Raw genomic sequence first — 24636 nt, forward strand, 5'->3', positions numbered from 1 at the left:
AGTAACTGGGAATATGTAGCAGGGTATATATAAGTTTTTGTGTGAGACACTGACTTGATTTGTAAACTTTCACTTAAAGCACAATTATTAAAAAAAAAAAAAAGACTCAAAAGACATAACAGCTATATGCAGTGCGTGGTGCTTCCCTGGATCTTGGTTAAAAAGGAAAAAAAACTACAAATGATATTTTTTGGGACAACTGGGAAAATATGAATATAGACTAGGTCTCTGAAATATTACAAAATACTGTTATGTAAGAAAATGATACTGTGATCATGTAGGAGGGCTTTTATTTTTGGAGATGCATGATAAAATATGTAGGGGTGAAACGTCATGCCATCTGTAATTTATAATTGTATATTAGAAATCTATATTGTTATTGTTAGTTTCCATTGATTCCAAGTCATGGAAATACTACAGCTCGTCAAAAGTTGAACAACTGCATGACCTTTATTGTCTACACATTATACTTCAGTAAACCTGACTATATATACAGAAAGATTGATATAGGTTATACTTAGGCATAGGAGTCCTTGGGTGGTGCAAACAGTTAGCGCACTCAGCTGCTAACCTAAAGGTTGGAGATTCAAGTCCATCCAGAAGCACTTTGGAAGAAAGGCCTGGCAATCTACTTTAAAAAAATCAGCCACTGAAAACCTATAAAACTAAGTTCTACTCTGGTACACATGGGGTTCTCTTGAGTCAGAACAAATTTGACAGCAACTAGTATAGGTATAGTCATAGGTATAAATGAAGCAAATAAGTAAAATGCTTAAAATTACTGAACCTAGGTTGTGAGAATACAGATGTCCATTGTACTTTTTTCTACTTATTTGTGCTTTTGAAAATTTTTATAATAAAAAGCTCAAAAAAGTTTTTAATAACCTACAAAAAAAAAAGAAGACAGGAAAACTGGACAAATGGACATGGAGAACCCAGAGCGGAAAGAGGGAGAGTGCTGACACATTGTGCGGATTGCAATCAATGTCAACGTCACAAAACAATATGTGTGTAAATTTTTGAATGAGAAACTAATCTGAGCTGTCACCTTTCACCTAAAGCACAAATAAAACATATTTGTTGAATAAGTTTCTCATAACTGTCCCTGCTCATTCTCCATCACAACAACCTCAATGGATTTAAATGGTATTCATTAACTAGTCTGGCCACATAAAACCTCATAGATCTCTCAGCCTTTAACACATCTGAACCCTTCACACATCTAAACTGCAGACTTATTTCCATAGCTTCAAGGCCTTGCATTACCTAGACCTTGCCTGCCTCTCCAACCTCATGTTGTTGTACCATATTCTGGACACAATGGCTTTCTAAAAGGAAGAACTAAACAGGCAGACCTCTTCCATACCTCAGTACCTTTGCACACACAGTTCTCTTGTTGGAAGCTATTCCCTCTCTTCCTTCTCATACTCACACTTCTCAGCTTAAATGTTATTGTCTCAGAGAAGCCTTCCCATTGCTCCTACCTAAGTAGGTCTATAGAAATATATATTAACATAGAATATATACAAAATATATTTCTGCTATGCTAAACTTGGATTTTTTTAAATTGCCCCAAGTCCACATACTTAGATAAGCAAAGGTCCACTCAAATATCTCTAATAAATTAGCCACTCATAGTTTCCTTATACAGAAAACATGGTGCTTTCCCCTAATACAGCAGTTCTCAAGCTTTTTGGTTTCAGGAACCCTTCACACCCTCAAACCTTGTATAGGTTTTATGTATCAATAGTTGCCAAAATAGACATTTTCAAACTGTATTAATTCATTTTAAAATAACAACATGTTAACATATGTAACACTTTTTATTTAAAAAAATTATTTTGTTAATTTAGTGAGAAGAGTTATAGTAGCTGTTTTACATTTTTGCAAATCTCTTTAATATTGGACTAAAAAAAGGCAGACGGATTCTCATATTTGCTTCTGCATTCAATCTATTTTGACATCACATGCCATGTACTCTCTGGAAACTGCACTCATGAGAGAAGCAAAGTGAAAAAAACAAATGGTAACATTATAAAAACTTTTTGACCCCATGGGTGCCTCAAAAGTGCTGCCCTAATAAATGACATTGGCTTAATTAAATATTTATCTATTCATTACAGATTTCTTGAATCTTTTTAAAAATATAAAATTTGATCTTCTGTAATTCCCAAGGCTCTTCATTTAAAATAAATATTTACTGAGCAGTAATTACTACGTGCTAGGTGTTTTCACATGTTTTCATTTAAATCTTCGAAAATATTCTTGGAAGGTGGGCCTTAGTTCTACATGTACATACATATACACAGAGAGAAAGAGAAAGAGAAAACAGTCTAAGGGGTTATGTAACCTGCCACAGGTCACAATGCTAGTGACTGATAGAGATTCAAATCCAGGTCTTCTAAACTGAGGCCAGGACTTTCTAAACTATATTATTACTGACCAGATAAATGGGAGAGCAGATGAAAACCGAGAGAACTAAAGAATGGCAAGGGAGTTGCAGTGGTAATCTGGGCCAGTGGCTGCTTATAAATTTTGACTAATAGGTCCAGAATTACCCTTGAGTTGTTTCAGAACAATTAGAAAGGTACTATCTAGTGAGCTCAACTGAACTATCATGTAAATAGCTCCAACCTAGTTGCTTAAAAAATCAAATCTGAGAGTGGAAATCTCCCTAATCGTTTTTCTCAATAAAGAGTGGTAAAAATAGATTAATAAAAGCCAACATTTATTGGGCACTTATCACATGTCAGGCATAGTACTAAGCACTTTTTAAGTTTTATCAGTTTTTGGGCTGCCCAGCTCTGAATTCTTCTGTTTTGCTTTAGGAATTCCCAGTTTTCTAAATCTTGGTGGTGGGTGTGGTATAATGGATTGTGTTTTATGCAGCCTTTCACCATGGTCTTGTAATTCCCACCCAGGTGATTGGACGGGACTGTGTGACAGGGTAATTGCAGCCCAACAAAGTGATTGGTCAGCTTTGCCATCTGCTGGGCTTGAAATGAGCCACCCCAGAGGTGGTAAAGAAAAGACCCCACCACCACCAGGGAAGAACAGCCAGGAGCCAACATGTCCTTTGGACCCGAGATCCCTGAGCCAAGAAGCTCCTGGAACCAGGAGACAGAACGAGCTGTAACCCTGAAAATGATGAGAAGCGGTGGCAGGAGAGACCAGGCAGCAGGAGATGGTGTGGTGGGCTTCCCTGCCCACAGAGAGAGAAAGCTGATCGCCTTTGGGCAGTAGAGGCCTATGGCCAGGGAAAGGTGTACCTACAAGCACAGCTGGGAAGAGGCTGTCCTCATGGAAGAATGTATCCTGTGTGTTCCTGAGCCTGAATTCTGTTATTTCCCTAAAAAACCCTATCATCATGAGTATGGTCTGTGAGTTCTGTGTGGCCACAGCAAGTAGAAAGTGCTGTGGGACAGATGGTTGGCATCAGGGTTGGGAAAGATGGCTAAGAGAGAAGACATGTCTGACTGCGGCCTCATAGGAATTAGCCTTGGGCTGTTGATCTTGGTTCTCCTTCCTCCTTGTGAAGTTAGAGGAGGTCTGACACTGCCCCAAAGCCGTTTATAAAGTGGGCAAAGCCCAAGTCCTGTTATAGAAGCTGTTAATACCAGAAACTTGCTTTTCCAGGCTCCCTGTTACAAGGCCCAGAATCACTCGCCTGAGGATATGAGCCAGCAGCTTGTAATGCAAAGAATCAGGGATGGTAGAGAATTATTTTGAGAAGCACGGGCAGCAACAACAGCCAGCTTCAAAGGCAGCAGTGATAACAGCATGAATGATGCCCCCAGTGCAAGCAATACAAACTGGGGCATCCAGTGCTCAGCAGTAACGCAGCAATCCTCCAGACACTAGTTCTAATTTTAATTATAATTTAACTATAATTCAGGGCTATGTAACCTTTCAGTCCAGTTATCCAGCCCTTCTACTGAGCCTGAGATATCCTATGTAGTCTCCAAATCCTTTTCTGTTTAAGCCAGTCAGATCTAGATGCTGTGTCTCATAACTAAAAACCCTCCTCAATACACCGTCATTTCATTTTTACGGTAACCATCTGAGATTGGTACTATCATTAACCCAATTTTACAAATAAGGTCATGGGCTTAGACGGGTTACATTGCCTAATGTCCCAAAGATCATTAAGTAGTCATTACCCATGAAGCAATAATAACTAGACATTCATAATTTAATGTTCTCTGTGATTTTCCCCAATGGCTTCTAAGCTTTAATATATTTTTAAAATATGTTAATTTCTGGAATATGAGGACATCTAGGGATCTCTAGGATCTATTGCACAAGCCTGTGCTCCTTCACTCTACTCCCAAATACTGACTCAAATGGGTTAAAGGACGTCTGTCTTGAATTTTCATTCTTTAATGACAGAGTGAGATACCCTGAGGAGGCTCTGACTTGGGAGCTCCTCCTGCCCCCAGAAAAGCCTTCCTTTTCCTTGAGACCCTCCTATCATAACTATTAGGTAGATAAGGCTTATGGCCAAGAATTGACTGGTTATCGAAAAGAAAAGTAACTAAGGTTGTCTACTTGACCCAACTTTTATAACAGTGGGCCATTTGGCCTTTTTTATTTAGAGGAAAATAACCCCAAAAGTAGCTTTCCCCAAAAGTTCTACAGTAACATCTCCTGAAGACTCAATACCCAGGCTCTACAATATGTGTTAAAGAATAAAATATTAGCAGAAGCCATGGATAACTGAAAAGAATCCCTATAATATTGAAGTTCATATTTTATGTTAATTTATGTTAAGAATTCTTCTATTTTCTGACAAAATATTAAATCACAAGAACACCAAGTACCGTATCTTAATAGTTCATGAAATTTCATTGTTTCTTACAGTACTGGAAAATCTTCCTGTTTTGCTTCACTTGATGATTTTTAGGAGTCGACAATGACTAGGTAAAAAAGAATGATCTTTCTTTGCAACTGTTGCCTCCAGGCAAATACCCCCAGCCAATTGTCACAGCATGAACTCACATGAACCACCTTCTCTTAGCACTATGTGTGAAACAGAACCACAAGTAGGTATCTGAATTTGGATCACTTTTTTTCTTAACTGCAAAATGAAACTTCCCGCTTTACATAGAAAAAAACAGCTAACATTTGTAGAGCACTGCATAAAATCTACAACGTATTTTCATGAGCTACCTTATTTAATCTTCATAACAATCTCATGAGGCTATAATTATTTTAACAATTTAAAGATGAGGAAAACTAGCATTCAGAAAAGATAAATTGCTTAAATCACATAATGGTAAGGAACGAGGACTCAAATCCTAAGTAAAAAGCCTGGTTTCTTGATGTACCGTACAACCTTCCAATCTGCATTTTAAGGTTGCAGGGCCTCAATCTCCTATACCTCTAGCTAATTTGGCCTCAGACTAATCAGATATATGGTATTCTCAATTAAAAAAGAAAGATTGTTACTTTACTTCTCTTTTTTTAAATATTGCCCTTCTTAATCCCATCCAGAAGCTGTGAGGTAAATTTTTCCTCACGTAACAAACCACTCAATTCTATCAGTTTGGGTTATGGATATTTTAGAAAATAGAGTTAAGAAATCCGAGACTTTAAATCCAAATTTTTATTTTTAATTTAATGTATTTTGTGAATTGGTAATACTTTTCTGTATGTTTCAAAACTCAAAAGGTCCCCAAAAAGTTGAAGAGTGAAGAATCTACCTCCAACTCCCCACTGCAAGCCACCCCATTCCATTCCTGTGAACCAATATGTCAGTTTCTCCTGAAACCCAGAAAGAGTTATGCCATATACATACACTGGCATGTGCCTCTGTTAGAAGGCAATCATTCCTGGATTTCTCAGTGTCCCTGCACAGTCCAAGCTTCCTAAACACAGAAATTAGCAGGACGTAAAGATGGACAAAGTCTCATTTATTTACCCTAAAGCCATTTTCTCTTTACATTCTAAACTTGCCTCGTTTTTCTCCTTTGCTCCAATTCCCACTCAAAGGGTTCCGAAACCTTTCTCTTTTCCAGAGCCAAATGCTTATATTTAACAGTAGAGATAAGCATTCTCTCTCTGGAGGGGAGAAGTAGATGTGTAAGGTACTATATAAGCTCAGAACATCATAATCTCAAAGGTTTTGTCCAGTGGTACAAACTCTACTATATGTTTAAGTGTAGCCATCTGGCTCTCATCTTGTTATCCTGTGAAGAACTGGGCATGGGGAACTAGTTCTAAGGTCAGAAGCCTGGTGTTAAAAAATGATATATAAATAAATATATATTTTTTTGGGATAATACATATAGGGTAACATCTTACATCTTTTACTGTTTTGGACTTAACATCCACTTCTTACATACATGGTACTATGCCATACCCTAAGTACTTGGTTTATTTCATTTAATGTATCCTAGAGAATCAATGTAAGAAAGTTTTAATAGACCAACAAATTTTTAATCAACAATGTTTTAGGAATATTATAAATTCTCCCTCCCCCCCCAAAAAAAAGCTAAACAGTAGGCCATAAAAGTCCAAAAATATAGTTCTTTAATTGTATAAACCTTGGTCTACGTTCATACTTGTTATTCTATTCTGAGATTTTACTAACTTAATTTTTTTTCAACAATTGCATTTTCTGCATTCTGATAATAAGGGATTACCTAAAACCTTGATCTTTCTGTCAACCATGAAGTAAAGTTCAAGTATAATTGTGCGTCACTGGTCTCAATCAAAACGTTCTACATGAACAAAAATCCAAATGCTTCGAGAAAAGAATAATGAGGATGAGTTACCTATTTTCAACAAGCAAACCAAAAAAGGCAATACAGATATTCTCAAATGCATGATTTCAGTTCATGTGTAAGTATTTTGAAAAATACAAAAACAACCCAAACATTACCTGCAAATATTTCTTCTTCAGTATCAGGCTAAGTAGTGGATTTGTGTCAAAAATAACTGACAAGTTAGTTGAAACTAATACATTTTAATATGAGTGATCCATTTTTATAAATGGAGGAAATGCCAATAAATTTTGACTTGACCACTTAACTGCTGTCCTAATAAAAAGCAAACTTAGATTCATACTTTAGGGAAAGACAATCTTATCATTTCACTACCCCTCAAAGAAGGTTCTTCACCATCATTTCCGGGTCAAAGACAGTCATGGGATACCCACTGGAAAAAGAGCAGAAACCAGTAAGCTTTCTGAGGACAACTATTACACCTATTACTTGGACTTTTTGCTAAGTGTCAGATGACCCCCTACCCTCACAATAGCCACCCCTACTGCATCCCAGGAAAGGGCTTCCAAGGCAGCCCAATAACTCTTCTCTTTCCTCAAAAGGTCATTTTTCACTCATTACAGTTGGTTTCTTAATCTATAACCCTCAGGGATTGTGGCTGTCAGAGAATTCTAAAAGCCTTCCTGTAATACATTATTAGGACTTGGAAATCTAAAAGTGTCCATTTGCAAAGTAATAACCACAAGTTTTCACCTATGATTGAGTTTTATGTAATTTAACTTTCACCCAACTTCTGAGAGAATTGGGAGAGCCAAGCAGAAAAAAAAAGGCAGTCAATGTCAACAAGAGTCTTAGTGCACAAAAAGGCTACATCAATGTGCAATTGGAAAGGCTCATGTGAACTTAGGCCCTTAAGAAGTCATATACTTTCTATCTCTGTCGCCCAAGAGAATAATAGACCTCAACAGCGTAGACTGCAGGAAAATCCTGAATCCTTAAGATGTCATTAAGGGATGTTACACTTTGATCTACCTTCTCTCTCAGTAAACACTCAGGCATGTCCTAAAACTATCTGAACTGTTTCTAGAACAGAGTCCAGAAAAAATCAGGCGAGGGTAAGAAGCAAGCCAGGTAATTAAAAAACTCCAATCACAATAGTGAAGATGAGCTTCTTATCTGGTAAAAACCTCACTTCACAGATAGAATCAAAACCAATTATATGACCCTGTGGTCAGGATATATCTACATGTTTCTGTATCCTTTGCCATTAAAGAAATTTTAGATCCTCTATGTGGGGGGAGGAATCCATGAGTGGCACAGTCAACGCACTTGGCTGCTAACCAAAAGGCTGGTAGTTCAAATCCACCCAAAGGTGATGCAGAAAAAAGGCCCGGTCATCTACTTCTGAAAAATCAATTGCTGAAAACACTATGTAGTACAGTTCTACTCTAACATATACTGGATCGCCACGAGTCAGAATCAAATCAACGGCAACTGGTTTTTGGTTTTATGTGGGAAGAGAGGCCAACAGTTTGTGTTAAACTGGTGCTTACAAATATAATGCTGACACCCTAAAATATTCAAATGGATTGTGGTTATTTAAGTGAAATGAATAGCTAAACAACAAGTAAACAAGGGAGCAGGTACCTCCGGTACTTACAAGAGAACATGAGCAACGATGGCATTCACATCAAATAAGGTATCAGTAGGAAATTCTCTGAGCAATATGTTGCCCCTATAAAAAGTTTAAAAACGCATTAGGGAAATATTTCCTCAGATTTCAATTTACTTGTCTATCTATAGTATACTAGGATGTAAGTTACTTGATGTTAGAGTCTTATCCATGTATCCTATGCAATTACCAGAGTGCTGGCATATAATACACACAAATATTCACCAAATACACATTCAATAAATGTGTCAACTTTGAAAAGGCTAGGCTCTAGACCTTGTAAAAAAAAAGCTGGATGAAAACAAAAAACTGGAAGAGTCCAAACGAGGCTTCCTACCAACCTCCCTGTCACATACACAAACAGATTCTCAAACTGGCTGGGAAAAAAAGGAGTAGGAGAGAAAATGAAGTTTCCTCAACAGTAGGTCCCTGAGGAAATGGGATCTTTCCTCACTTCCTTAGCAAAATCCCAATGGTAGGAAAGGATTTGAGAAACTTCCAACATATTAGCAGATCCAAATACCGAGGAATCTATAACCTGGGCATCAGTAGAGTCCTCAAAAAGAAAAAAAAAAAAAAGCACATTTATTTCACACCCAAATATGAACCTGACATATCCACTCCTAGCACTCAATTTATTAACTGCTTACTGAACAGGCATTTATAACAGTTCACATAAGATTCTTACTTAATATTCAAAACAGCCCTGTGAGGTATGTAATAGTCTCCTCATTTTCTAGATTACGAAGCTGAAGTGGAGACAGGTTAGGTAGCAGATATAGCATCTATTACTGACTTTTGCTAAGCTTCCTATAACTCCCCACTACATACAACCTTATTCTAGCTTAGTGAAATTTTACTTACTTGGGTATGGTAGATGTATAGCTTTGTATTTGTCCTTCAAACTTTAAAAAAAAATTAGTTTACCTGAATAAATATGCTTTCATCAAATCCTTTTCTTTCCCACAATATCTTGATATTTCTTCTTTGACACAATTAACCTTTAAAAAATTATATTTAAATATTACGTTTAAAAGGTATTTAAAATATATGTCCTTATATGTTAGAGAATATACATAAAATAAAGTTTTTTGGTTAGGAAAACAAGGAGAATTAAACATTACAGCTTGTCTCCAGGTCAAGACAATTCTTTTTTCATGATTTATAGGCTATAATTGCTCATTTATTCAAATGTATTTAATTATACGTAGAAGTTCACGTTTAATCTTACAGAACAAGTAGGTGGTAACCAGGCAGACAAGGAGGGAAAGAGCATTTAAGGCAGAACAAAAAAGCATGATTAAAAGTCTGGAAGCAAAGCAGTGAATGGTATGTTAGGACCATGAACACTTCCCAACAGCAGGAATAGAGGCATGGCAGACAGTGCTGGTTTCTTATCCCATACCTCCCCTCTGTCTTACCAACAAAGCTCACTAAAAGCATGTGCCCATTAAAAGACTCTCTTATCTTACCCAACAGCTAGGGATGGCCAATGAGGTATCAACAGAAGTCACTGTATTGGGATTCCTAGAAGGCTCTTTACAAGGAGGATGGCTTACCCAAGACGATACTCCTGCTCTTCCTACTACTTCCTAACAAAAACAAGCATTATAGCTACAGTGCCAGCAGCAATCCCTGACCATAAGAAGAAGCTACTTGGTAAGTATGGTGCAAAAGAACAAAATGAACCTGAGTCCCTGATGATGGTAGAGGAGCCACAGCAGCCCCTGATACTTTATAATACGGATTCTATATGAGAAATAAAAAAGGATAATCCTGGCAGCAAAATGGAAAGCAAAAGAGAGCAAAGATAAAGAGGCAGGTTAAAAGATCGTATTAGTACAGGTCAAGGATGATTGGCACCTGGAGCAAAGCAGAAAAAAAGGACAGAACAGATTCACTCAAGAGACTTTTAATGAATACAATAAGTAAAACTAGGGAGATGGAGAATATATATGTAGTACGGGATAGTAGGGGTGAGGAAAGATATAAAGAGAAGGTGTTTCCAGATAAGGCAAATGGGTATCCACCAAAATAATTAGCCGAAACTGAGGCTGCAAGAAGTTATTTTGTTTTTAATTTGGGAAGTTTTTTTTTTAAGATGAGTTTTTTTTATTGTTATTGTCATTCAGTTTATTTTTAACAGGTTTGAGGAAGAACAATGACAATTTGAGGAAGCTACATTTGTTTAAAAAGCTACAAAAAAGGAGAACTGACACTCAGAAAAGATGTCAGGACTGAAGAATTAGAATTGAAAGTCAGGGTATAACCATTAATCAAAGAGAGTGAATTTTACTGCATGTGATTTTAATTTTTAAGTCAGAGCACAGTATATGGTTGATATGGTGACAACAGACCTGTCCATTCATTTATCCATTCAACATATTTTTGAACACTAGCTGAAAGGTTGGTGATTTGAACCCAATCAGAGGCACCTCAAAAGACAGGCCTGGCAATCCACTTTCAAAAGGTCACAACCTTGAAAACCCAATGGAGCAGTTCTACTCTGCACACACGGGGTCTCCATGAGTCGGACTTGACTCAACGGCAACTAACAACAACCATACATCACTCACTGTTCTAGTCACAACGAATTAAGTTCCAAATAGAAATCTTTATCTCATGAACTTACATTCAAATAGAAAACAAAGACTATTACATAAAAAAAAAAAAAAAACCCACTAACATGTATGGTTAAGCAGTAATTGGTGCCATTATAAAGAAAAATATAAGAGGATAGAGTATGACACAGCATTTTAGATAGGCTGTCAAGACTTCTCTGAGAAGGTAACATTTGCACCAAGAACTGAAGTAATGGAGTAATTCATATAAATATATAAAATTGTGGAAGATATGAGATCTAGGCAGAGAGAAAAGTACGTGTAAAGGCCCCGTGGCAACGGCACACCTGGTAGGTTCAAGTAACAGAAAGATAACCAGAATGTCAGGCACGAACTGAGCAAGATAAAGGCACAGAAAATGAGATCGGAGAGGAACCTGTTGTCCACAATGGTTGGGACTTTAGATTTTATCGTAACTGTAATGGGAAGCCTTTCTCAACAGGGAAGCAACATGATCTGACATATCTGATTCACACTGGAGAGGAATTTACAGTGGGGCCAGAATGAAAGGACAAAGGCCAATTATTAAGAGGCTATTGTGGCTTCTCAGGTAAGAAACAATGATGCCTTGAAGAAGTGGAAAAGGAGGGCTTAAAAGTGAAGGTGCAAGAAGTGGTCAGATTTGGGAAGTTCTGGAGTTCCCCCTGGGTTTTGTGAGGTGGGGGGTAAAAATATACATAACATCTGTCGATTCAACAATTTTTACATGCATAATTCAGTGACACCAATTACAATCTTCATGTCATGCAACCATTGCCGCTATCATTTTCTTAGCCCACTACCGTTAACATAAACTCAGCACCTCTAAATAGTAACTCCCCTTTTCTCCCTCTCTCCCATTCCTGGTAAACACTAATAAGCTTTGGTTTCTATATACTTGCCTATTCCATGTAAGTGAGAACATATAATATTTGTCCTTTCGTGATGACTTATTTCACTTAGTATAATGTTTTCAAGGTTCCTCCATGTTGCGGCATGTATCAGGACTTCATTTCTCTTTATGGCTCAGTAATATCTAGTGCTGCTATAACAGAAATACCACAAGTGGCTTCAAGAAACTTATTCTCTCACAGTTTAGGAGCCTAGAAGTCCAAATTCAGGGCACCAGCTCCAGGGGAAGGATTTCTCTCTCTGTCAGCTCTGGGGGAAGGTCCTCGTCACCAATCTTCCCCTGGTTTAGGAGCTTCTCAGCACACGGACCCCAGGTCTAAAGGAGCCGCTCCACTCCTGGCTCTTCTTGGATGATGGTAATGAAGTCCCTCTCCTCTCTGCTCAATTCTCTCTTTTATATCTCAAAAAAGAATGACTCAAGATACAGTCTAATCCTGTAGATTGAGTCCTGCCTCATTAACATAACCGCCTCATTAACATCATGGAGGTTAGGATTACAACACATAGGACAACCACATCAGATCACAAAATGGTGGCAAACCACACAATAGGGAAAAATGGCCTAGCCAAGTTGACACATATTTTGGGGGGATACAATTCAATCCCTAACAGTATGTATATACCACATTTTGGTTATCCATTCATCTGTTGATAGACATTGAGGTTATTTCCAACTTTTGACACAATGAAGAGTGGTGTACAAGTTTCTGTTTGCACTGCTGCTTTCAAATCTTGTGGGTATACACCTAGAATTAGGACTGCTAAGTAATATGGTAGTTCTATGTTCAATCACTTGAGGAACCACCAAACTGTTTCCCACAGCAGATATACTATTTTGTACTCCTACCAGCAATGAATGAGGGTTCCAGTTTCCCCACATCCTTACCAACACCTGTTCTTTGTTTTTTTAATAATAGCCACTCTAGTGTGGGTGAGGTGACATCTCGTTTTTGGTTTTGATTTGCATCACAGATTTGGGAAGTTTTGATAGTAGCACTTGAAGGACTTATTGATAGACTGGATGTGAGAAAAAGGAAGTCAAGGATGACTCAGGTACTTTAAAGTTTACTTTGATATAGTAATACAGTTATGCCTTTCTTTTGGTTAGTATATTTGCAGGATACATCTTTTTTCCTTCATTTACTTTGAAGATTTCTGAAGCCTTCATTTTAGACATATTTCTAAACAGCATACAGTTGGGTTTCCTAATCTTATCCAGTTTATGCTTAGTGTATTTACAGTTTAATGTTCTCTTTATCCACCTCTGCCTCCTCAAATCTTAACTTTTAAAGACAATCTCGAATGCTACTTCAACCACCAGATATGAGCTGTCATTCCTTTAAGCATCCATAGCACTTTACTTGTATCTCATGACAATGATCAGGTTCTGCTAGTCCTTAAAATGATTTGTGAATGTGTTTCATTCCCCTACATAGGATATACATTCTCTAAAGAATGGACTGGTTCTTATTCATCTTTGCAACTAAAACACGACTAAACATAGAAGGCTCATTTCAATCTCACAGACATTTGCTGAGTATCTACTACATGCCAGGGACTGAGCTAGATACTTAGTATTGTTCTGTCTTGTTCACCACTGTCTCATTTCTAGATAGCTCAAGGCCCTGAACTGCATAATCGAGAGTTTAAGTTATGTTAGTCCATAAAGGTACCATCCTAGTCATGAACCTTAATATTCTACTCGAGTTACTAGTCTACTAGTTACTAGATACACTGCATGATTTATCCCTTTTGGTTTCATACCAACCCACTATATAACTTTTTTTTTTTTAATTGTCCTTTAGGTGAAGGTTTACAGAGCAAATTAGCTTCTCGTGAAATAATTAATACATATATTGCTTTGCGACATTGGTTGCCAGCCCTGCGATGTGTCAACACTTTCCCTTTTTCAGCATTGGGTTCCCCATTTCCGTTCGTCCAGCTTTCCTGTTCCTTCCTGCTTTTTCACCCTTGCCCCTGGGCTGGTGTGCCCATATAGTCTCCTATACGTGGTTGAGCTACATATACTATTGCTTGTTTTATGCACCTGTCTAATCTTTGGCTTAAGGGTGAACCTCAGGAGTGACTTCAGTACAGAGTTAAAAGGGTGGCAGGGGCCATACTCTCAGGGTTTCTCCAGTCTCCATCAGACCAGTAAGCATGGTCTTTTCTTGTGAGTTTGAATTTTGTTCTACATTTTTCTCCAGCTCTGTCCGAGATCTTCTATTATGATCCCTGTCATAACAGTCCACGGTGGTAGGCAGGAACCATCTAGTTGTGCTGGACTCAGTCTGGTAGAAGCTGTGGTAGTTGTGTTCTACTAGCTCTTTAGACTAATATTTCCCATGTGCCTTTGGTCTTCTTCATTCTCCCTTGCTTCAGATGGGGTGGGGCCAGTGGAGTATCTTAGATGGCCACTAACAATCTTTTAAGACCTCAGAGGCTACATACCAAATTAGAAAGTAGAACATTTTCTTTATAAACTAGTTGTTTGTAGGCGCTGTCAAGTCAGCTCCGGCCCATAGCGACCCTATGCACAACAGAACGAAACACTGCCTGGTCCTGCACCATCCTTACAATCGTTGTTATGCTTGAGCTCATCGTTGCAGGTCTTCCTCTTTTCTGCTAACCCTGTACTTTATGAAGCATGATGTCCTTGTCCAGGGACTGATCTCTCCTGACAACATGTCCAAAGTACGTAAGACACAGTCTCACCATCCTTGCTTCTAAGGAGCATTCTGCTTGTACTTCTTCTAAGACAGATTTGTTCATTCTTTTGGAAGTCCATGGTATATCCAACATTCTTGGCCAACACCACAATTCGAAGACATCCATTCTTCTTTGGTCTTCCATATTCATTGCCAAGCTTTCACATGCATGTGATGCGACTGAAAATACCATGGCTTGGTTCAGGCAGACCTTAGTCTTCAAGGTGACATATTTGCTTTTCAACACTTTAAAGAGGTCCTTTGCTGCAGATTTACCCAATGCAATGCATCTTTTGATTTCTTGACTGCTGCTTCCATGGCTATTGATTGTGGATCCAAGTAAACTATGTTATGCCAATTGAACTAGATGTCCCCTGAGACGATGGTCTCCAGTGTTTAATTTTTAGATGATCCCAGTTACATAACTTATCTTCTGCTGTTTGTATATTATTAGTTATGGTTCGTATCCTGTTTATGCCATGTATTAGGGCCTCTAGCGTTGACCCTATTTTTTCTTCCATGATCTTTATAGCTTGGGGTTTTATATTTAGGTCTTTGATCCATTTTCGATTAGTTTTTGTGTACAGTGTGAGGTATGGGTCCTGTTTCATTTTTTTTACAGAGAGACATCCAGTTTTGCCAGTACCATTTGTTAAAGACAGTTTTCACTCCATTTAATGGACTTTGGGCTTTTGTCGAAGATCAGGTGACTGTAGGTGGATGGATTTACATCTGTGTTCTCGATTCTGTACCATAGGTCAATGTATCTGTCATTGTACCAGTACCAGGCTGTTTTGGCCGCTGTTTTTTTTTTAGTTATATAGTAGGTTCTGAGATCAGATAGTACAACACTTCTTACTTTGTTCTTCTTCAGTAACGCTTTATTTATTCAGGGCCTATTTCTTTTCCATAAAAAGTTAATGATTTGTTTTTCTAACTTGTTAAAGAATGCTGTTAGTATCTGGATTCGGATTGCACTGTATTTGTAGACTGCTTGGGGTAGTATTGACATCTTCACATGATCCATGATCATCGTATGTTTTTCCATATATGTACGTCTCTTTTGGTTTCTTCCAGTAGTGTTTTGTAGTTTTTTCTCCGTGTAGGCCTTTTATGCCCCTGGTTAGATTTACTACTATTTTATTTTTTAAGGGGCTTTCCTGGTTTCCTTTTCATAGTGCTCTTTATTGGTGTATAAGGATCCAACAGATTTTTGTATGTTTACTTTGTATCCTGCTACTCTGCTCAATCTACTAGTTCCAGTAGTTTTCTGCAGTGAGCCCTTCTCTGAATGTTTGGTAGAATTCTCCAGTGAAGCCATCTGGGCCAGGACTTCTTTTATGGTTGAGTTTATTACCTTTTCAATCTCTTCTCTTGATATGGGTCTGTTTAGATTTTTGACCTTTGTATTAGTTTTTTTTTTTTTTTATTAGTTTAGGTAGGTAGTGTGTTTCTAGAACTTTGCCCATTTCTTCTAGGTTTTCAAGTTTGTTGGAGTACGATCCTTTTTATTTCAGGTCGGACTGCAGTAATGTCCCCCATTTCATTTCTTATTTGGGTTAATTGATCCCTCTCCTATTTTGCTTTTGTCAGTTTGGCCAATGGTTTGTTAATTTTGTTGATCCTTTCAAAGAACAAACTTGGTTTTGTTCATTCTTTCTATTGTTTTTCTATTCTCTATTTCATTTATTTCTGCTCTGATCTTTGCTATTTCATCTGGCAGCTCTGGGTTTCTTTTCTGTTCTCTTTCTATTTTTTCAAGTTGTATAGCTAACGATTTGATTTTGTCCCTTCCTTCTTTTTTCATGTGTGCACCTACTGCTATAAATTGACTTCTGAGCACTGCCTTTGCTGTGTCCCAAAGATTTTGGTACAATGTGCTTTCATTCTCATTTGACTCTAGGAATTTTTTTTATTCCACCTTTGATTTCCTCTACTATCCAGTGGTTTTGAAAGTGCTATTCAATTTCCATGTATTTGATTTTCCACTATTTCCATTAAATTTCAGTTTAAAACTTTATGCAAAACACCTCAGAGGTGAATGCTATCCAACAGTTGTTTGGAGTTAACTAAAAACTTTTATATGTATAGAATTGACATGTAAACATACATATATATACACACACACACACATATAGATATAGTACATAGCTGAGGTTATTTAACTTTTCTATGCTTTCTGCCTTGTGAATTCTTGCTGTAGAGACCAAAAGGGCAACAGCCATCTCTCAGAGAAGGAAGGCTGATGAATTAAGAAAGAATAAATGTATACAGAAAGTCAAGTAGACACTAACCTGAAAAAAATTTATCACCACTGGGTGTTTCTCATTTAGTTTTCTGAAGTGAAAATTCTAAGTTTAAACTAAATGAAAGGCTCATGTAGCTATCCAATCCACGATGCATGTGGAAATTCTCCTTAATACTCCAAGACAAGTTTCAACTTTTTTGAGAAAAAAATTAAACATGTAATTTCAAGTTGGGTTGCTTTAACTTTGCACTAAAAAGAAATGTGAGAAACTGCAACATAAGCAATTATACTTACAGGAATAGGAAAGAAAAAATACTTCAATTACCACAACATTGTTTCCTCTGTTTGTGCTAACAGAAATTCAATAAATAGTTAAATTGTAGATACCTCAAAAAAAATTTTTTTTCAGTATGATATATATGTTAGGCAAAACAAAAAACTAACTGTAGATTTGAAAAATGACATAATAGCTCCAATAGCACGGTTTACAAAATAAAATTAAATTCTAAGCTGAAGAATTTTAAATAGCTTTTTTTCTCGATATGTACTAATTTACACAATAACCTAAAGCTATGTTTCTGTGCTTCTGTTTCTTCTTCTTAAGAAGAGAAAGTAAACAGTACACAATACTGGGAAGTTAGCGCAACTTGACCAAGGCAAAGTCATAGAAGATCACAGACACATCCAAACTCCCTGAGGGACCGAATTACCAGGCTGAGGTCTGGGGACCGTCATCTTAGGGGATATCTACCTCAACCAGCATAACATAGTTTATAAAGAAAATGTTCTACATTCTACTTTGGTGAGTAGCGTCTGGAATCTTAAAAGCTTGTTGGTGCCCATTTAAGATACTCTGCTGGCCCCACCCCGTCTGGAGCAAGGAAGAATGAAGAAAACTAAAGACACAAGGGAAAGATTAGTCCAAAGGACTAATGGAATGCAACCAGGCTGAGTCCAGCACAAGTAAATGGTGCCCAGCTACCACCACCAATTGCTCTGACAGGGATCACAATAGAGGATCCCGGACAGAGCTGGAGAAAAATGCAGAACAAAATTCAAACTCACAAAAAAAAAAGACCAGACTTAACGTCTGACAGAGACTAGAGGTACCCCAAGAGTATGGCCCCTGGACACCCTTTTAACTCAGTACTAAAGTCATTCCTGAGGTTCACCCTTCAGTCGAAGATTCGACAGGCCCATAAGACAAACAATAATGCATTTAGCTCAACCATGTATAGGAGGCTAAATGGCTACACCAGCCCAGGGGCAAGGGTAAGAGAGCAGGAGGGAACAGGAAGGCTGGATGAACAGAAATGGGGAACCAAAGGTCAAGAAGGAGAAAGCGCTGACACATCATCGGGTTGGCAAACAATGTCACAAAACAACATGTGTATAAATTGTTTAATGAGAAACTAATTTGCTCCGTAAACCTTCGTCTAAAGCACAACTGAAAAAAATATTTTCCCAGTCTAGAAAAAGTTGTAAAATAATATAAATAACATTTAAAATATTCGGTCTTAACTTATACAGTTATAAAATGTCAATAATATTTTACTAACATAAACATCTTTCTACCTTTGCAACTGAAATTCCATAATCTTGGAGAGGTTTAACAGCTTCATTCAGTTCTTCAAGAAATACAGAGGTACTTGGAGAATCTAAAATAAGAAAATATTCCTGAATGCTCATGAACTACCCCTTAGGAAAAAAATGAATTTTTAAAATTAAAGCCCAAAACTGCAAACAATGAAGAAGATACATATTTGTTTGCCCAACTAGGCGGCAACAACGAAAAAAATCAAGTAATTAAACATATCTAATTATATATTTTCATACCCATATTTTCCTCATTGTTCTTATTTGTAAAGTTTTCATCATGACGCTTTAATTTTGCAAAATACCTTAAAAACTTTCTAAAACAAGAAAAAGATAAATGTTTCATTTAAACCTAATATTTGGCATTATTCTTCCAAATTTAATACTAAATACACAGCCCGCATGTACACATACACAGAACTTTCAAAATTATTCTAAACTACAATTTTAAAATTATAATAAGATAGCTAATCCTCCACATGTATGTCAGTTTGTTGACGGTGGGGCCGTGTGTATAGCCGTAATGCTGGAAGCTATGTCACCAGTATTCAAACACCAGAAGGGTAACCCATGACAGACAGGTTCAGCTCAGGTTCCAGGCTAAAACTAGGAAGGACCTGGTTGTCTCCTTCTGAAAAGACTTAGCCAGTGAAAACCTTATGAATACCAGTGGAACACTGCTTGATACAGTGCTGGAAGATGAGCCCATCAGGCTAGAAGGCACTCAAAAGACAACTGGGGAAGAGCTGCCTCCTCAAAGTACAGTTGACCTTACTGACATGGATGGAGTCAAGTTTTTGGGACCTTCATTTGCTGATGTGGAATGGCTCAAAATGAGAAGAAACAGCTGTAAACATCTATTAATAATCAGAACGTGGAATGTACAAAGTATGAATCTAGGAAAACTGCAAGTCGTCAAAAATGAAATAGAACTCGTAAATATTAATACCCTAAGTAGGCATCAATGAGCTGAAATGGACTGGTATTGGCCATTCTGAATCAAACAATTACATGGTCTACTATGTTGGGAATGACAACTTGAAGATAAATGGCGTTGCATTCATTGTCAAAAAATAACATTTCACGATCTATCCTGAAGTACAATGCTGTTAGTGATAGGATAATATCCGTACACCTACAAGGAAGACCAGTTAATACGACTACTATTCAAATTTACACACCAACCACTAAGGCCAAAGATGAAGAAACTGAAGATTTTTATCATCTTCTGCAGTCTAAAATTGATCAAACATGCAATCAGGATGCACTGATAATTACTGGAGATTGGAATGGGAAAGTTAGAAACAAAGAAGAATCAGCAGTTGAAAAATACAGCCTTAGTGACAGAACCGATGCCAGAGATCGCATGATAGAATTCTGCAAGACCAACGACGTCTTCACTGCAAATACCTTTTTTCACCAACATGAACCGTGACTACACACATGAACCTCACCAGATGGAATACACGGGAATCAAATTGACTACATCTGTGGGAAGAGATGACAGAAAAGCTCAATATCATCAGTCAGAACAGGGCGAGGGGCTAACTGCAGAAAAGAAAAAAAAAAAAATTTTTTTTTTTTTTTTTTAGCAAGTTCAAGCTGAAACTGAAGAAAATTAAAACAAGTTGACAAAAGCCAAAGTATGACCTTGAGTATATTCCACCTGAATTAGAGACCATCTCAAGAATAGATTTGACGTGGTGAACTCTAATGACCAAAGACCAAAGGAGTTGTGAAATGACATCAAGAACATCATACATGAAGAAAGCAAGAGGTCATTAAAAAGAAAGGAAAGAAAGACTAAAATGGATGTCAGAAGAAACTGTGAAACTTGCTCTCGAAATGCTGAGTCACTAATGTGAAAGGAAGAAATAATGAAGTAAAGGAGTCGAACAGAAGATTTCAAAGGACAGCTCGAGAAGACAAATAAAAGGGGCAAGGACCTAGAGATGGAAAACCAAAAGAGAAGAACGCACTCTGCATCTCTCAAGCTGAAAGAACTGAAGAAAAAATTCAAGCCTCGAGTTGCAATACTGAAAGATCCTATGGGGAAAATATTACACGACATAGGAAGTATCAAAAGAAGATGAAAGGAATACACAGAGTCACTATACCAAAAAGAACTGGTCGATGTTCAACCATTTTAGGAGGTACCGTATTAGCAGGAACTAATGGTACTGAAGGAAGAAATCCAAGCTGCACTGAAGGCACTGGTGAAAAACAAGGCTTCAGGGATTGACAGAATACCAATAGGAATGTTTCAACAAACAGATGCAGCGCTTGAAGTACTCACCTATGCCAGGAAATATGGAAGACAGCTACCTGGCCAACTGACTGGAAGAGATCCATATTTACGCCTATTCCCAGGAAAGATGATCCCACCAAACGCAGAAATTATTGAACAACATCATTAATATCACATGCAAGTAAAATTTTGCTGAAGATCATTCAGTATACCTACAGGAACTGCCAGAAATTCAAGTCAGATTCAGAAGAGGAAGTAGAACCAGGGATATCATTGCTGATGTCTGATGGATGCTGGCTGAAAGCAGAGAATACCAGAAAGATGCTTACATACTGACTATGCAAAGGCATTCGACTGTGTGGATCATAACAAATTATGGATAACAATGCAAAGAATGGGAATTCCAGAACATTTAATTGTGCTCATGAGGATCCTGTACATAGATCAAGAGGCAGTCATTCAAACAGAACAAGGGGAGAGTGTGTGGTTTAAAGTCAGGAAATGTATGTCAGGGCTGCATCCTTTCACCATACTTATACAATCTGTATGATAAGCAAATAATCTGAGGAGCTGGGCTATATGAAGAACAGTGCATCAGGACTGGAGGAAGACTCATTAACAATCTGCGTCATGCAGATGACACAACCTTTCTTGCTGACGGCAAATAGGACTTGAAGCACTTACTGATGAAGACCAAAGATCACAGCCTTCAGTATGGACTACACCTCAACATAAAGAAAATAAAAATCCTCACAAATGTACCATATGCAACACCATGATAAACAGAGGAAAAACTGAAGTTGTCAAAGATTTCATTTTACTTGGATCCACAATCAACACCTATGGAAGTAGCAGGCAAGAAATCAAAAGGCACAATGCATTGAGCAAATGTGCTGCAAAAGACCTCTTTAAAGTGTTGAAAAGCAAAGACATCACCTTGAAGACTAAGGTGCACCTGACTCAAGCCATGGTATTTTCAATCACCTTCTATTCATGTGAAAGCCAGACGATGAATAAGGAAGACTGAAGAACTGACGCCTCTGAAATGTGGTGACGGAGAAGAATATTAAATATACCATGGGCTGCCAAAAGAATGAACAAATCTGTCTGGGAAGAAATACAGCCAGAGTGCTCCTCAGAAGCAAGGATGTCGAGACTACGTCTCACATACTTTGGACAGGCTGTCAGGGGGGATCAGTCCCTAGAGAAGGACATCATGCTTGGTAAAGTGGAGGGTCAGAAAAGAGGAGGAAGACCTTCAACAAGATGGAATGACACAGTGGCTTTCACAAAGGGCTTAAGCATAATGTTTGTGAGGATGGCGCAGGTCCAGGCAGTGTTTCATTCATGGGGTCGCTATGAGTCGGAACCAACTCAATGGCATATAACAACAACAAAAACAACAAAGGTAGCTAGTAGAAACTTGGATTCACTTCACTTACTAATTCCAGGAATAATACTCCTAAGGCATGAAGACTTAATGGGACCATTACAAGTATTAGTTACATTCAATAGTTATATTAACTAATTCATTGTAATTAATGCTACAGCTAAAGTGGAGTGTTACACTTAAGAATTACTACTACTACATTTTTGGGCATGTTGTCAGGAAGGACCAGGCCCTGGAGAAGGTCATCAAGCTTGGTACAGCGTCTGTGAAAAAGAAGAAGACCTTGTACGAGATGGACTTATACAGTAGCTGCAACAATGGATTCAAGCATAACAATGACTGTGAGCATGGCGCAGAACCGGGCAGCATTTCGTTCTGTGGTACACAGGGTCGCTATGAGTCGGAACTGACTCAATAGCACCTAACAACAACTACTACATTTAAAGTAAAAAAAAAAAAAAAACTACTTCTAAATATTTACATAGAAAAAATATGACAAAGTATACTTTCAGAAATAACTAGATAAAATTCAAATGTTGTTATATTAGTAATAGCTAATTCTTATCAAGTACTTACCAGGACCAGCTAACAAGTAAACTCAATTAATTCTCACAACGATATTATAAAGCAAGTACCATTTCCTGATAATAGATGACAAAACAGAGACAAAGAGAAGTTAAATGACTTGACCAAGGCCACAGAGCAAGTCAAGTGGCAGAGTCAGGATTCTGACCCAGGCAGAATATTACAGTAGCAGTGTTATAGTACATATTCATACTAACAGGAAATTTCCACTGACCATACTGATTAAATAGCAATACAAGTATCAGAAGGATCACATTAGAATTTAAAAAACACTTACCAGCTTGACAAAAATAAGCTAAAGAGGCTTTTCCTGGTTGCAATGTACTAAAATACTTCTGAGGACTCAGTTCAGGTAGAGTGACTACAGTTGAATTATTAAAAATGTGCATCATGACAAAAGAGAATCCAACTCTAAATATATTGAAGCTGGAAGACATCATTAGCAGAAATTGTACATGAACAGGAAATTTTGTCTGTTTTGTTCACTGCTGTGTTCTGTTCCCAGGACAATACCTAGCAGAGTTGATGTTCAAGAAAGTTTTGTTGAATAAATCTGTTAAATGAATGAATGAAGTAAAATCTGCAAAAAAAAAAAAAAAAAAAATTTAAGGCATTATTTATATTATTTGGATTTTGCTAGTACTTTACGATTTCTGAGGCCCTGATGGTGTGATGCGTAAGAGCTCAGCGGCTAACTAAAAGCTGGCGGTTCAAATCTACCAGCCGCTCCTTGGAAACTCTATAGGGCAGTTCTACTCTGTCCTATAGGGTCGCTATAAGTCGTAATCGACTTGACAGCAACGGGTTTTGGTTTTTCGGTTACTATTTCTAGTGAAAATTTGAGGGAGGTGACCAATAATGACAGTGATTTGGTAATACTATTATTCATTTTTGATCCTTGCAAAAGCTATGAAAGATACCTGAAATATGCAACACTAAGTATTTCAAGTTTTATAGCTATTTACTAGAATATATTAAACTGTCATTTTTAAGAGCTCAAAAATAAATTCTCAAACATTATTAAATTGATTATTTAAATAGAGCATTTTATCTTTTTCTATTAGAACTGACTTACAATTAATACCCAAACAGTTATTTAGTACCATTAACATGGGAGTGAGACATCCAAAATACATGCCTACTATGGTGGCACAACACTGAAGTGCTCAGCTGCTAACCAAAAGGTTGATGGTTTGAATCCACCCAGAGGCTCCATGGGAGAAAGACCTGGCGATTTGCTCCCGTGAAGACTACAGCCTAGAAACCCTATGGGGTAGTTCTACTCCATCACATGGGGTCACTATGAGTCGAAATTGACTCAACAGCACCTGGCAACGTAACAACAACATATTTGCATTCTTCTTACTTTAAATTCCCTAGAAAATATCTATTAAGACTACTTAAGAATATGCCTTCTAAATATACATTTTTTAATGCTTACAATTTAGATTTCTTTACATAACTTAGAAATTCAAGTATCTTCAAAACCTAAAAAAAATCAATGCCTTTTTTCAACTCATATTTTAATTCAATTCTATTTTCTGGACTCAAGTTTGTTCTGTATATGCTCCTCTTATCTTCTTCCATGAAGTACTTACTTCTATGCTGTCCTCTCTATCTGCTGTCAAATATCTTCTCTTTTGCTACTTACAAATTTCTCTTGAAAAATTTCTTCTTTCAGGAAATTTTTCTACTGATGATCTATATTATCTAAGTTTAAAAGGAGACAGCTCAGAAAAACTAGCCTAAATGTAAAAATATCATCAACTTCAAGAAGATAAAGCTACAAGAATAAGTATAGGTGAGAATTTCGAATTTTTTTTTATTTATTTTTATTTCAAACAAAATCTGTATCTTCCAAGCACAGGATCACTATCCTAAAACAGGCAACATGAAAAAAAGGTAAAAATCATTTCTATATACCCATAAGGATGGGGCAGAATCTCTGAATA

General features: G+C 37.4%; 1 protein-coding gene across 11 annotated transcripts in view; it reads right to left on the reverse strand.

The window, feature by feature from the left end:
- TXNDC16 (thioredoxin domain containing 16) overlaps nt 1-24636 on the reverse strand; it is a 143685-nt gene that overhangs the window by 113289 nt on the left and 5760 nt on the right. For 10 of the 11 annotated variants that reach the window (XM_010588634.3, XM_010588637.3, XM_023546165.2 and 7 more), the window contains 4 exons: nt 22962-23264; nt 18441-18523; nt 9325-9398; nt 8386-8460 (listed from right to left, as the gene is read on the reverse strand). In XM_010588634.3, coding sequence (XP_010586936.2) covers nt 8386-8460; nt 9325-9398; nt 18441-18523; nt 22962-23124 — 395 coding nt within the window. In that variant the 5' untranslated portion in view covers nt 23125-23264. Of the gene's footprint in view, nt 1-8385; nt 8461-9324; nt 9399-18440; nt 18524-22961; nt 23265-24636 lie in introns of those variants that run through there. The other variant, XM_064292485.1, reaches the window with a different exon arrangement.

Source organism: Loxodonta africana, chromosome 10 (genome assembly GCF_030014295.1).
Source record: "Loxodonta africana isolate mLoxAfr1 chromosome 10, mLoxAfr1.hap2, whole genome shotgun sequence".
NCBI lineage: Eukaryota > Metazoa > Chordata > Mammalia > Proboscidea > Elephantidae > Loxodonta > Loxodonta africana.